This window comes from Eptatretus burgeri, chromosome 12 (genome assembly GCF_056783735.1).
Source record: "Eptatretus burgeri isolate ZD-2024b chromosome 12, Ebu_testis_v1, whole genome shotgun sequence".
Lineage (NCBI taxonomy): Eukaryota > Metazoa > Chordata > Myxini > Myxiniformes > Myxinidae > Eptatretus > Eptatretus burgeri.
Window position 1 is genome coordinate 67,311,878 of NC_140972.1, and position 12,911 is coordinate 67,324,788.

The window sequence follows — 12,911 nt, forward strand, 5'->3', positions numbered from 1 at the left end:
CAAAAGAAACCAGCCCAGGCAAAAATGCTGCAGTTACAACTATAGTATATGAGAGTACTACTCTCATATACTGTAGTTGGTAACAGGACTTACTACAGTAGTCTGCAGAGAATTACCACAGGAAAGGAATGCTATTTTTGCCTGGGAGTGCAGGAAGCACATAAAACAACAACAGTTAGTGGTAAATGCGAAGAAGTAGAGGATGCCCTGATTATTTCTAATAATAAATGTCGATGTGTCAGTGTGTGTATCTCCTCCATAATTCCGAAACCTAGTGATCCGAAACTCTGCATGCAATCGAAGGGAACTCCACGGGAGTGCATGGGTGTTTGGGCTCATTAAAACATCCCTTTTGAAGATTATTTAAGACCAAAAACAGAATTACCCTTGGTCAGCCCACGTTCACCTCACAGCGGTCTTCATCTGTGTTTTCTTCGTTTTTCTCGGTTTATTTACAAACTGATGGACGTGTAATTCACATATTATGTGAAGTAAATAGACATGAGAGGCGATGAAAATCGATTTGGTCGTGAAATGCCTGCATGCGTAATTAATTAGTCTGGAGACCAGGGAAATTACCGAGATATATTTTTACTTCTTTTAGAAGTTATTATGTACACTTACAATTTAATGAAGTTGTGCACAAGTACACTTTAACATTGTATGATATGTCCACGTCGACTTTCGGACACTCATCACTTTTGAGTTTCTGTACGTTTTCAAAACTAAAACGTGTTGAAAACTGAACACGGCAGGTTTTCATTACAACAAAAAGTCATGATTAAAAGCAGTGGAAGGGGCAGGGTGGGAGGTGGCAGGGGAATGGGTGGGCACAGGGGCAATGCCAGGTACTTTTGTTTGTCAATATATATATATGTGTGTATATTAAATAAATACCAATAAAATTTTCACCAACAATCAGGGCATTTCACCACCAATTTTCACCAACTTTCATCAATAAAAAAACAAAAAAACTTTCGCACAGAAGGCAAAGTCATAAACTGAACTTAATGTTGATGAAGCCAGTTCTCGTAGTGACGGTGTTCCACCATTGAGAATTTTGTGCTGATCAACAGATTCCGTTGATTTTAAGAGCACACGCCTTATTTGTGAAAAACAAAGAGAAAGAAAAGGAAGTCATAAGTTCAGTTTCATTGAAACTTCTGACAGACAATGTCGAATTTGGGAGAAAGCGTGACAACTGAAGGACAGTGTGATGCGACATCACATTCAGGGCCATGGTGAACAATGTATTGACGTGGTAGCACACGACTTCAGGTACCATGAGTTATGCATGAAAACGTACTTGAAACAGTCGGGTACACAGCAACAAAGTGACAAGTATTCTGATTGATGGCTTGAAATGGCTGATAACCTACATCGATGACAAACTGTCTCGTGACAGACACTATTATTTTCCTAAATGTGCTCCATTCTAAATACAGAGATTGGTTGTTGGAAAATGATATGCTGAACACCAGCTGTAGATCTTCTCTCCTGCAGAAATGACTGAATGAACACTTCATCAGCCATGGTGGAAAAAAAAAATAGGTCATGATAGTTCCACAAAAAGGACAGTCAATCTTATGTTCATTTAGCATGTTCGTTGGTTATCTCATGTCAAAGGTTACACAGATGAAAAGGAGTGATGAAGATGAATGCAGTGCAGCAAATGGTGACAATGAAACTCCTTGCTCTGATGCTGCAAACATAGGCAGTGAAAAGAACATGATAGAGAGATGTCAAAGACAAGGCCCTGGAGATGAAGCAGCTGAGAAAGGCAGAAGATCATACAATTGCCACATCATATGAAGCTGAATGCCTGGTGTTGGATTAATGGTTTGGGTGGTGGGCTTGTGATCCTGGGATCCTGAGTTCAAATTCCACTCTGCTGTTGAATTTATACCAGGTGGGGTTGACTCGACCTGTCGTCCTTCTGAGGTCAGCAAAATGAGTGCCAGCATGCTGGTATTCTGTGTCAGAGTGGTGACCCATCCAGGATTGTGTCCAATAGCCAAGGAGACTGCTTAGGCAGCACCAACGCTCTGCATAGAGTCTGTTCCCAATGGATGGATGGATATGAAGCTGCTTATGATTGCATTCCAGTTTCCCTCTGCAATTATGTCACTTGGATGATAACGGAAGCTACTCCGGATTTGAATGAATCGGGCGAAGTGGAATTGCATGACAGTGATGATAAGAAAGTACTGAATGTTGTCCAAGATATGTGCTGTGATTGCAGATATTCCTCTGCCAAAACACATTGTTACAGCGATACATGTACTTAAATATACACAAAGCAAGGAAGTAGAAACAACATTCAATAGATTTGGCAACTGTATCAGTTTTCAGGACAGAGAGATATCTCATTCATGGCAGGTCGAGCCATCCAGACCTCCAGCAACAACTGAGAAGCAATACTGTACGTGTCAATACCAAATGCACAAAGGGATGTTCACGTGCTGCTGCTGAACTGTGCGCTTGCCTGCAAGTTTTCAGCTAAACCAGAAAAATGTGTTCATGTCCTTGATTCCGAAAGTGATGATGACGAGTCGAGTAAGTTTAAAAATATATAGCTGCTTATTTGGGTCCAAAATATAGGATCAAATTGTATTTTAGAGAAGGTGTTTTCACATGTCTATTTAATCATGCAAATGACCAACCATACTTATTTGGTATCAAACTGTAGCGAAAGCTAATAAACATCTGTTTCACATCATAACACGTAATAATTACCCTGCGTTCAAGAAGCAAAAAGTGGTGTTAAGTGATCGGTAGCGCATGTATGTTGTACGTGCATCGTAGTGTCTGCATTTTAAGAGCGTTCATCAAAAACCGTTCAGCAGAGGAAATTGAAACTTTATCACATGTTACATGACCATGTGATACAGCGGTCATTCTTTTGAGGTCAACATAGGCCAATTTTTTAAAATCCTCAATTATCATCTGATTGACAAGAAATTTGAAGAGGATTTGCAAATCAAGTCATTGAATTTCACAAACTATTTTTGAGTTCAAAATGGCAACATATACCTAATTTCTAAAATTTTGAAATTGGGTTTCAAAAAAAAAAAAAAATATTTATATATATATATATATCTATCATGATGTCTCAAAAAGTTGTGGACGAGTTATGACAAAGTGAGGAGGATTTGAGTTGGTTCGTGACAAAAGCGTTGGCTTGCACCAAGTCCTCAAGACTGTGAGGTGTGTGTTCTATGAATACTATATAATTGTAATACTCCCACCAAAATATTTTCCAGCAGCTTGTGTAAAATTCCGTTATGATTTGTCACTCATTTTTTGGAGTCTCAGTATAACAACAGGGTCATTGTCATGAAAGAGCTCTTATTTCAGAAGTACTCAAGATATAGTTGCAAACCACACGCCAACAGTTGCAGTGGATGTTTCGCTTTCATTTGGTTGTCCATTTGTCAAAATATATTATATACAGAGATTTCCATGGAGTAATTTGTGCAATAGACGATACATTCCCTAATGCAAGTCGTGAAAATCGGCAATTTAGATTGCCATTCTTAAAATGTAATTTTGAGAGACTTCACAAGAAATATGGCAGAGCAGGCCCTGTGATTGTTCATCTTGATGCACTAATCAAACAAAAATTAAAAAATGAGGTCTGCTTTCCACACTATGTCCAGTCCATTCCCTAAACCTGGCTCTGGATCCCCAACTAGTTTGTCCATTTGTCCATGTAGTCCCTGCAGGAATCAGTGCAAACAAACTTTGCATGATCTCCTCTTTTGACGAGAGGAAGGTCGAGTGCTATGTTTGGATAAAAAAAATTGACTCCAGATAATTGGCCTCGGGCCTCAATTGGGTCTTGTGCTTCTACACTGCCTGGGTTTTTCCTGGGAGCAATCAAGTAATAAGTTTTGTGAAGATCATATATTGAGGTTGTCGTGACTTGTCGCAACACAAGTTCCCCCCGGGCAACGCTGGGTACTTCAGCCAGTGAATTCTTTTAAATATCTTTTTAATCTCACTTGACCCATCTTGATTGACACAATCTATCAATAAAGTCAGAGACACAGAAGGAAAAAATGGTGAGAAGATGCAGGGAGACGAAAATGAATAATCAATTGGTTGAAGTCTGGTTGAGCTCAGTGCGGCGTCCTCACCTAGATTTGATGGAGCAAATGGGCAACACTTTCCCCACACATGACGTGCTGTGAGGTGGGTGTTCAGCCATTCTAGATGAATTTTAAGTTTGCGTACTCAGGACGACTGGACCGGTTCCTCCTGTGGGGTTAGGAGGGGGGTCTAAATAACCCTGCCCATGTGACGGATAGGGTGTCGTACTGAGGACTTCTATGGCGAGGCTGAGAGAAAGCATCATGCACTACTCACTCTCCAAATTTTCTGCAGTAACTCCTGACACGGATATCAACCGAGAGGTTTCCAGCTCTCAACTGACTTTTCTCCAAAACCATCCCTCGTGTGATGTCATCAGGTATGCTCATTGATTGCCTGGCTCAAGTATAGTACAACAAAAGAGAATGAGTTGCTTATAGCTCAATAGTAGGTCGTCGTGAGGCCGGTGAGGTGGGGAAAAAAAACAACAACAAAAAACAGGATTCATCAGAAAAAAAATGAGGGAAATGAAACCTTTTAATGCAGTGGAAATGCAAAGGGATGGAGAGGAGACAAGGTCTTGCTAAACCTAAATTGGGGTTTACATTCCATCGACTCCAAGCATCCGATTTAGGAAACAACCAATTTGGTTGTTGTTGGCTCTTACACGAGCCTCGACATGGGATGCAAAAAATAAAAAAATAAAAAAACAAATCGGTTAATTAACCCCTTTAACCTATTTGCAAACGAGTTCGAACAACACCTTTAGTCAGAATTGATGTTTGAAATGTATTGTAAAACATATTGTCACAAAGGCTTCTATATCGCAGTCCAGTTTACTGCGATGCAAAATATTTTGCATTTCCCATCTCTAAAACCAAAGTACCGTTCTCGCATCTGCAGCCACATTTTCCACACTTTGCATTGAATAGTTTTCCATTAATTTTCTGTGTAATATACATTCCGTCACCGGTGTTTAATTTGTTTTGATGTTGGCCCCTCTTTATTTCAGGATGAATTTGGAAACTGGTTTCGTGTCCAAGTCAAGATGCTGGGGCACGCGCTGTCTCTTGCTGATGAAAATGTGTCGGGTGTGAAGCCTGATGAGCAGGTGTCTGATGTTAGGAATGAGGAAATTAAATTGCTGCAACGTTCTCACAATCAGCAAGAACAGGTGCTTTAATGGTATTTTGTTGTTTTGTAAATGGAGCATGATCTCATGACGTTTTGAAGCATCTTTGCTTAACCAAGGTAGTTATAGCTCGATTTTATTATATATTTTCAGGGAAAGTATTTTGAGCACCAGTATGTGAAGTATCTTTGGGATCCAGCTACACACAATTTTGTTCAGCTTCGGTGAGTAACCTGTGTGTTGAGGCTTGTAGACTCTTTTGAGAGCAAAGTAATACTTTCCTTTTTCTTGACAGTATTGCCTCATATCAGCTTCTGCAAGAAAGGACTTCATTCTTCTGTGTATCAGGATTCATCAAATAATAATGCTCGTTGGAATTAGCTGAGGCAGCCAGGAATACCTGGACTGACCTTTTGTCTGCTTTTTGTGTCCTGCCCCTCCAACAAGGTCGAGACGGGGGACATTAAAATGAGCTCTGTCCGACCGAACGATCATCAGTCTTTGTACTTTTTTGGATGGAATGTGTCAAAAACTGTTGAAAATTTAGCTTTCATCTTGCAGATATCTGTTCCTCATGACATTATATCAGCTTGATTATATCGTGGCTGTGATTGACTGAATTATGTTGCCATGGCAACCATCTTGGTAACTTAGCTTGTCCACATGATGTTTCAAAAACCGTTAAATCTTCTTCTTATTCTTCTTTCGGCTGCTCCCGTTAGGGGTCGACACAGCGGATAAACCATCTCCATTTCGCTCTATCCTCCATATCTTCCATTGACACTCCAACCACATAACCTATTAGTAACGTATGCATAACGTATTAGTAACGTACACAGAACGTTTCAATCACATATAGATAACTTGTACCAACAAATGCTGAGCGTGTTGCTGGCGTTCACAACCTATGCCCAACGATAGTCTAACTTATGCATAGCGCGGCAGCGTATCGCCGACAATCACGTGGCGTAGGCTATTAATAGGCTGCGACTCGACATCAAAGTGTGAAGCCGCTGTCACACCTTGACGTTTTAGCCAGCGTTTGCCGATGTATGAAAAATTTGCTGACCCAAGCTGGCACACGTCGAATACGTTATGGGTAAGTTTTGTATACGTGAAGAGCACACTGGCATACGTCGTACACTGGCATACGTCGTCATACGTCAAAATTTTCAGCATGTTGAAAATTTCTCGACGTACTCGGCGTATGACACAGGTTCTGCATACGCTGGCCATAAGTTGTAGGCACGTTACGCGATCGTTGACACACGTCGACACACGTTACTTGTACGTTACTCATAAGTCGAAACACGTCAAGGTAATGGTTAGCGTCAGTGTTCCAGACTCCCTGGTTTTTGTTTTTTTTCCTTCGGTATGACGGCGATGTTGGCACTTCGATTTCTAGTGCGGTTATGATTTAAATCGTTGAGCGGCAGCCTATTAATTATATTATATTATAGCCGCACCAGAAATCGAAGTGTTAACATCACCTTCATACTGAACAAAAAAACCCAAAAAACCAGGTAGTCTGGAACACTGACGCAAACCATGACATTGATGTGTTTCGACTTATGAGTAACGTTTGTCGACGTGTGTCAACGATCGCGTAACGTGCATACAACACGTTACTCATAGGTTAGAAATAAGTTTCGGGTATGCTAAACATTACCTCGACGTGTTTCGACTTATGAGTCACTTACAAGTAACGTGTGTCAACGATCGCATAACGTGCGTACAACTTATGGCCAGCATTATGCGGAACATGTGAGTCATACGATGGCATACGTCAAAATTTCAAGCATGGAAAATTTGTCTAACACCTCGGCATACTATGACGTATGCCAGCTTACTACGAAAAAAGCCAGCGTACTACGACGTATGCCAGCGTGCTCTTAACGTATACAAACTTACCCATAACGTATTCGACGTGTGCTAGCGTTTTAGCCAAATTTTGCATACGTCAGGCATACGCTGGCTAAATCGTCAAGGTGTGACAGGGCCTTTACAAATGGAGGAATATGTACACCTTGAGTGTTGGTGTTAATGTCATCCACGATGGCTGCTGCCATTCTCGTTGTCCGCTCAACCTCATCGTAGGTAACAGCAACTTGCAGGTAACTCAGTGTCTCTACATCAGATGTGGACCTATTAGCCTGATATGAAGTCAGAGCAAGACCAACTGAAAGTGGGGTTGTCTTCGCTTTTTGAAATTTGCCATCGGCTTTTGCTTTATATTTCACTTGTCGCTTCGACCTAAATGACGATATGATACGTTGAGCAAGATTTCTCGAGGATTTTTCTATTTCAATCTCTCGAGTTACATTGAGATTCGTTTGAGGCCCACTGATCACCCATTTCAGAAATTGTTGTAGCTTTATCGGCATATTGAAGTCAAGAAATGATCCAGTAAAATGCCAGTCATCCATTTCTGTGATTTCCCTGCGAATAATCTGAGATGCCTTGAACACTATTGGATTCGCTATATATGCTCGATATCCCTTATTGTCGGGTTTTCCGTCTGTGCGTGCGTGTATGTGTGTCTGCAACACGAGGCTCCACAGCACGAACCAGCGAACCGATTTCGATGAAACTGCCAACAGGTGGAATATATACTGGGAATGTGCGCGTTTGAATTCCGTTGCCTAGCAAACACCCGTTGCTGTGCAGTGGCCGAAAAACCACGTACAGTATTTTCAATACTTGTCCTTCAGTTTTGAATGTAGAGAAACGAGACTTCGGAATTAAACGCTTCGAGATATTTAGAAAATTTTATTCGAACCGATTTTTGATTGAGGTTTTATTTTTCAAATGGTAGTCCTTCAAAAATCGGGTGTCTATTTACCGTCATTTAAGGTGTGTATACAGTGTTTGTAAGGAACGACACCGTCGTTCCACCTTCGATCTCTCCTCGATCCAAACGTTATTGACCAAAGTGAAAAGGATCCAAAATAAATGGAATCACCAGTATTTCTGTCTTTGTGGATTTCTAATAATATGTTTATTTATTTACCGAAAATGATTCCACGATCCACACACCACCTTCAATTATTTTTTATTTACTGAAAACGATTCCACGACCCACACACCACCTCCAATTATTTATTTATTTACCGAAAACGATTCCACGACCCACACACCACCTCCAATTATTTATTTATTTACCGAAAACGATTCCACGACCCACACACCACCTCCAATTATTTATTATTTAAAGTGGGAGTGGCGTAGGAAATTGGGCGTGGCTTATGAAAAATATTGTGTGGCTCAGGAGGTGTGGTCAAACAAGATCATTGAGAGAAGTTTATCGGGTTTTGCGTGCGTGCGCGCGCAACGCGAGGCTCCACAGCACAAACCAGCAAACCGATTATATTTAAAATGGTAGTCCTTCAAAAATAGGTTGTCTATTTACAGTCATTTTTTATGAGGAGTGCCAGTTGGCAAAATATGCAATAGGATAAAATCTTGCCAGGCAGAGGAACAATTGTATTGGAACCAATACGTCTTGGCAATGAATCTTCGTCGGTGGATCGGTCAGAATGAAAAGCATAGTATCCAGCGCTTCGATCCAAGCGAATCCCTCGTTGCCTACCGGCTTGTTTCCATCTCATCTCCTCTGACGTTTTCATGCATTTGCATCATTAACTTTTCCTTGGTCAGTGTTGAGAAAAAATTTTCTGGCTTCGGTCCACGCTTTGGAAAGTCTATTCCTGGTACTTTTTTCAGCAAGATATTTTTGATATGTTTCTTGTAAGATGTTTTAGGGTGTGTTGTCACACCTTGTTCTTCAAGGAGTTTATATGTGTCCTCTACAGAATTCATGTCAAAGCTAGGAAATTCTGATTCACTATCATCTTTAATCATAAACTCTACAATTTGTGTTATTTCTATATCACCCACTGCCTTGATAAATATTGGCAGCTGTCAGTAGTAGATGTGGATGATCCCATAGCTCTTGTTTCATTTCTCAAGCAATTAATGATATTTCATATTTTGAGCAAAAGCATCTTTTTCATTGTAAAGATAAGCAAGTCTAGCAGCAACTTCCTCACCTTTAGTGGACTCCTTGATTGCCCAAAAAAATTTCCCCATGTAACTGGAGGAAACACGATGCACTGCACTATTTTCATTGCTTTGGCAAAATATGCAAAGCTCCTGATCAAATGTTTTTCTCGTTTTAGATGAAGAAGGCTCAATGCTTGTTCTCCCGCGTTTCTTACTTTCCGCAGCTGATGCTATGTCATCCTCGTATTTCTTTTGAGCTCGTACCAGATTACCTTTATGGCACAGAGACTGGTAACACTTTCTATGGTAGATGTGTTTGGTGTCATCAGAAAATATCAGATCTCTCACTCGGTTTAGAATATCAAAATTGTGTCCGATTTTAGTCCAGTCTTCACAAAAGGATTGTATGGTCTCTAAGGACTTTTGACTTGCAACTGAATAGGGACCACCACCTGACTGTTTGAAAATGATGCATTCATCCATTTTTTTCAAAGTTGATATGATCAAGCTGTCAACAGATGGTACCTACAGCTCACCAGTTGTCTTGAATCTGGAAAGAGAGATAAGATTTTGGTAGTATTATGATGCATACAATTTAAATAGTTATGCATTTTTTTTTAGCTTTTAAAATAATGAAATGGACACAGTGGCATTAAAGTTGGTTTATTAAATAAAATTTTCGTGTAAAAAAAAAAAAAAAAATATTCTGGCAGAAATATAGTTTGCAATGTATTTAACACATGTAGTTTCCCATATTATTGCACCCGATATTATGCGAAAGTTTAAAGCATTGGCATTTCGAGAAAAAATTACATAGAAACTTGACAACAAGTTGAATTCCATTTATTTACACCTAAACCTTATCAATATGTAAAGAAACTGGAGTTGCCAAAAAAAACGAAGTAGTGCCATTGTATGAACAAATGCCACCTGACTATGGGCCAGATATGTTCTTGTGGATCAGGCATTGGGTGGTGGAGGTATGCGCTCCACCGAGTGTCCTTCTTGTGTTGCACATGTATTCCTTATATCACCCCAAAGGCAGGGGGACCTATTTTATCAACTTCTTGTGTTACTCAAATATTGTGCTTTTTAAAAATTTGTTCTGTTACTCTTTAAATGTCAAAAGGTGTCGTAGAATAGATGACTATCGTGAGCAGGTTAGTGCTGACCTCATGAAAATGATGTTTTTCCATTCATCATAGGGGCTTGGAGGAAGGAGTGCCTTGCTGGGTGTTTCACCAGCATTTTGGCACTGGAATCACAGCTCAGACCCAGCAGTACCGGTAAGTGTGGTTGCAACTGTCAAATCCTCATGCCCTCAGTGGGGAGTAAGTATTTAACAATGCCTAATATCCCAACCGTTTCTCTCAAACCCGGCATTTTCACAGTCGTATTAAGTGTTCAACCATGCATGAGATTAGGCAAAACAATTTGAAAAGAAAAGAAAAGAGATAATAATCATAAAAGCATAAAATTTTCAGAAAGAATCTTTTTAATTTGTAATTTATCATAAAACTGTCAATCCTTTGAGGAATGTTTGGAAACATTTGGATGTATTGGCCTGACAGGTAAAGACCAATGGAAAAGTATTTGCCTCAAACATTTTTTTTTTTTTTTGTATCCAATGTTGAAGAGCGAATCGCCACTTTTATCCAAATGTACAACAAGAGGTGTGGGAGAGGAAAGCACAAAACAGTGGGGATCAGAGATATTAGGAGATCTGTGTTAGGGTGAGGGATGGGGTGGGGTACATGGGGTAACCAAGATGGGCACTACAGGCACTTTCAGGAAGGAAAGCAGGAAATTTGAAGGTGGGTTTGGGGTGGATTAACGGGAGTAGAAAAGATCGTGGTTTTGAATGGAGGAAGATAAGAGATGGTGGTGAACAACTGTTTTGAAGACCTGGAGGGAAGAGTGGGATTGAAGAGAGTGTGGGAGTTTGTTCCAAAGGTGGGGGAAATGGAGGAATGAAAGAGTGAAGGTGAGCAGTGATTCTTCATTTTGGCAGTTTTCCCAGAAGGCGGTTGCTGCCGGACCTTTAACACCCCACCAAAATATGGGCGGGGGGGGGCACATATCGCAGAGAGAGTGGGGGGAGGCATATCGCAGACAGAGTAGGGGGGGAGGCATATCGCAGACAGAGTCGGGGGGGAGGCATATCGCAGACAGAGTGGGGGGCGGAGGCATATCGCAGACAGAGTGGAGGGGTAAGGCATATCGCAGACAGAGTGGGGGGGAGGCATATCGCAGACAGAGTGGGGGGGAGGCATATCGCAGACAGAGTGGGGGGGAGGCATATCGCAGACAGAGTGGGGGGAGGCATATCGCAGACAGAGTGGGGGGGAGGCATATCGCAGACAGAGTGGGGGGGAGGCATATCGCAGACAGAGTGGGGGGGGAGGCATATCGCAGACAGAGTGGGGGGGGAGGCATATCGCAGACAGAGTGGGGGGGAGGCATATCGCAGACAGAGTGGGGGGGAGGCATATCGCAGACAGAGTGGGGGGGAGGCATATCGCAGACAGAGTGGGGGGGAGGCATATCGCAGACAGAGTGGGGGGAGGCATATCGCAGACAGAGTGGGGGGGGACATATCGCAGGCAGAGTGGGGGGGAGGCATATCGCAGACAGAGTGGTGGGGGGGGGACATATTGCAGACAGAGTGGGGGGGCAGGCTTGGGAGGAGATGGTAGAATACAGAAAGACCACCAACCTGCCTGCGGTGAGAGGCCCAAAGACTCAGCCTCATCGCGGGAGATGCCTTGGTTTCCACAGCGTGAAGCCGAGAAAGGTGAGAGGCAGGAGCACCAACCCAGAGGGGAGAGCAGTACTCCATCAGGCTGTGGACAAAAGCTTTGTATGTGGTCAGGAGCTCAGGGCGGCCGAGGAAGGACTTTGCACGACGGAGCATTCCCAGTCCGACTGGCTTTGGAGGCCAGGTTGGAAATGTGGCTTTCCCAGGAAAGATCATGGCAGATAGTGAGACCCAGAAGCTTGAAAGAAAGGACTTCAAGGGAATTGTTGAGAAAGTAGATGGGGGGGGGGGGTTCTAAACAGTCCAAAGACATGCTCCACGTGTTGGACCAGTTTGTGATTTATCCAGATCCGCAGAGAGCGAAGAAGCTGCTGCTTTCCGATCTGAGGGATGACAGATGGTACGACAGAGGGTGGAGTCATCAGCAAAGAGATAACGAGGATTTTCCAGTGGACAAATCATTTTAACATTTTACTCTCGGAGCTTTTGCTCCAAGCTTAAAAGCAATTGCATTATCAATACAAGTGTATGCTTCAATTTTGATGATAATATTTATAATATACCACAGATTATGCATGCAGTTGTATCGCCATTTAACATGGTAGGTTTTTATATTTTAGTACAGTGCAAGTATCCTTTTGAATCTATTTTATACTTTTCAAACATTATTAACTCATTTTGAGAAACGATTACTTTGGAGCTTTCTACAAAGGAAACTGATAACTGAAACACACCAGACAAGCCTCATCTCATGGAGTCCATCTTGGAAAATGGCTGCCATTGCAGACATAGAACAAAAGGGACTCCACCTTTAAATGATATTCTTTTTAAAATTTTTTTCTTAGGTCATAGTCTACTCTGGCAATTTAGGCTTTCGTGAAGAAACAAACCATTTCCATGTCATATTGTTAATATTGACTCGGTTTT

At 41.6% G+C, this 12,911-nt stretch overlaps 1 protein-coding gene across 13 annotated transcripts in view; it reads left to right on the forward strand.

The window, feature by feature from the left end:
* Positions 1-12,911, forward strand: part of ATP13A3 (ATPase 13A3) — a 245,618-nt gene that overhangs the window by 25,631 nt on the left and 207,076 nt on the right. For all 13 annotated transcript variants that reach the window (XR_015049870.1, XR_015049869.1, XR_015049868.1 and 10 more), the window contains 3 exons: positions 5,105-5,266; positions 5,378-5,448; positions 10,432-10,512. Coding sequence is in view for 10 of the 13 variants with exons in the window: in XM_085848389.1 (XP_085704515.1) it covers positions 5,105-5,266; positions 5,378-5,448; positions 10,432-10,512 (314 nt within the window). In the remaining 3 variants the exon portion in view is untranslated. The remainder of the gene's footprint in view (positions 1-5,104; positions 5,267-5,377; positions 5,449-10,431; positions 10,513-12,911) is intronic.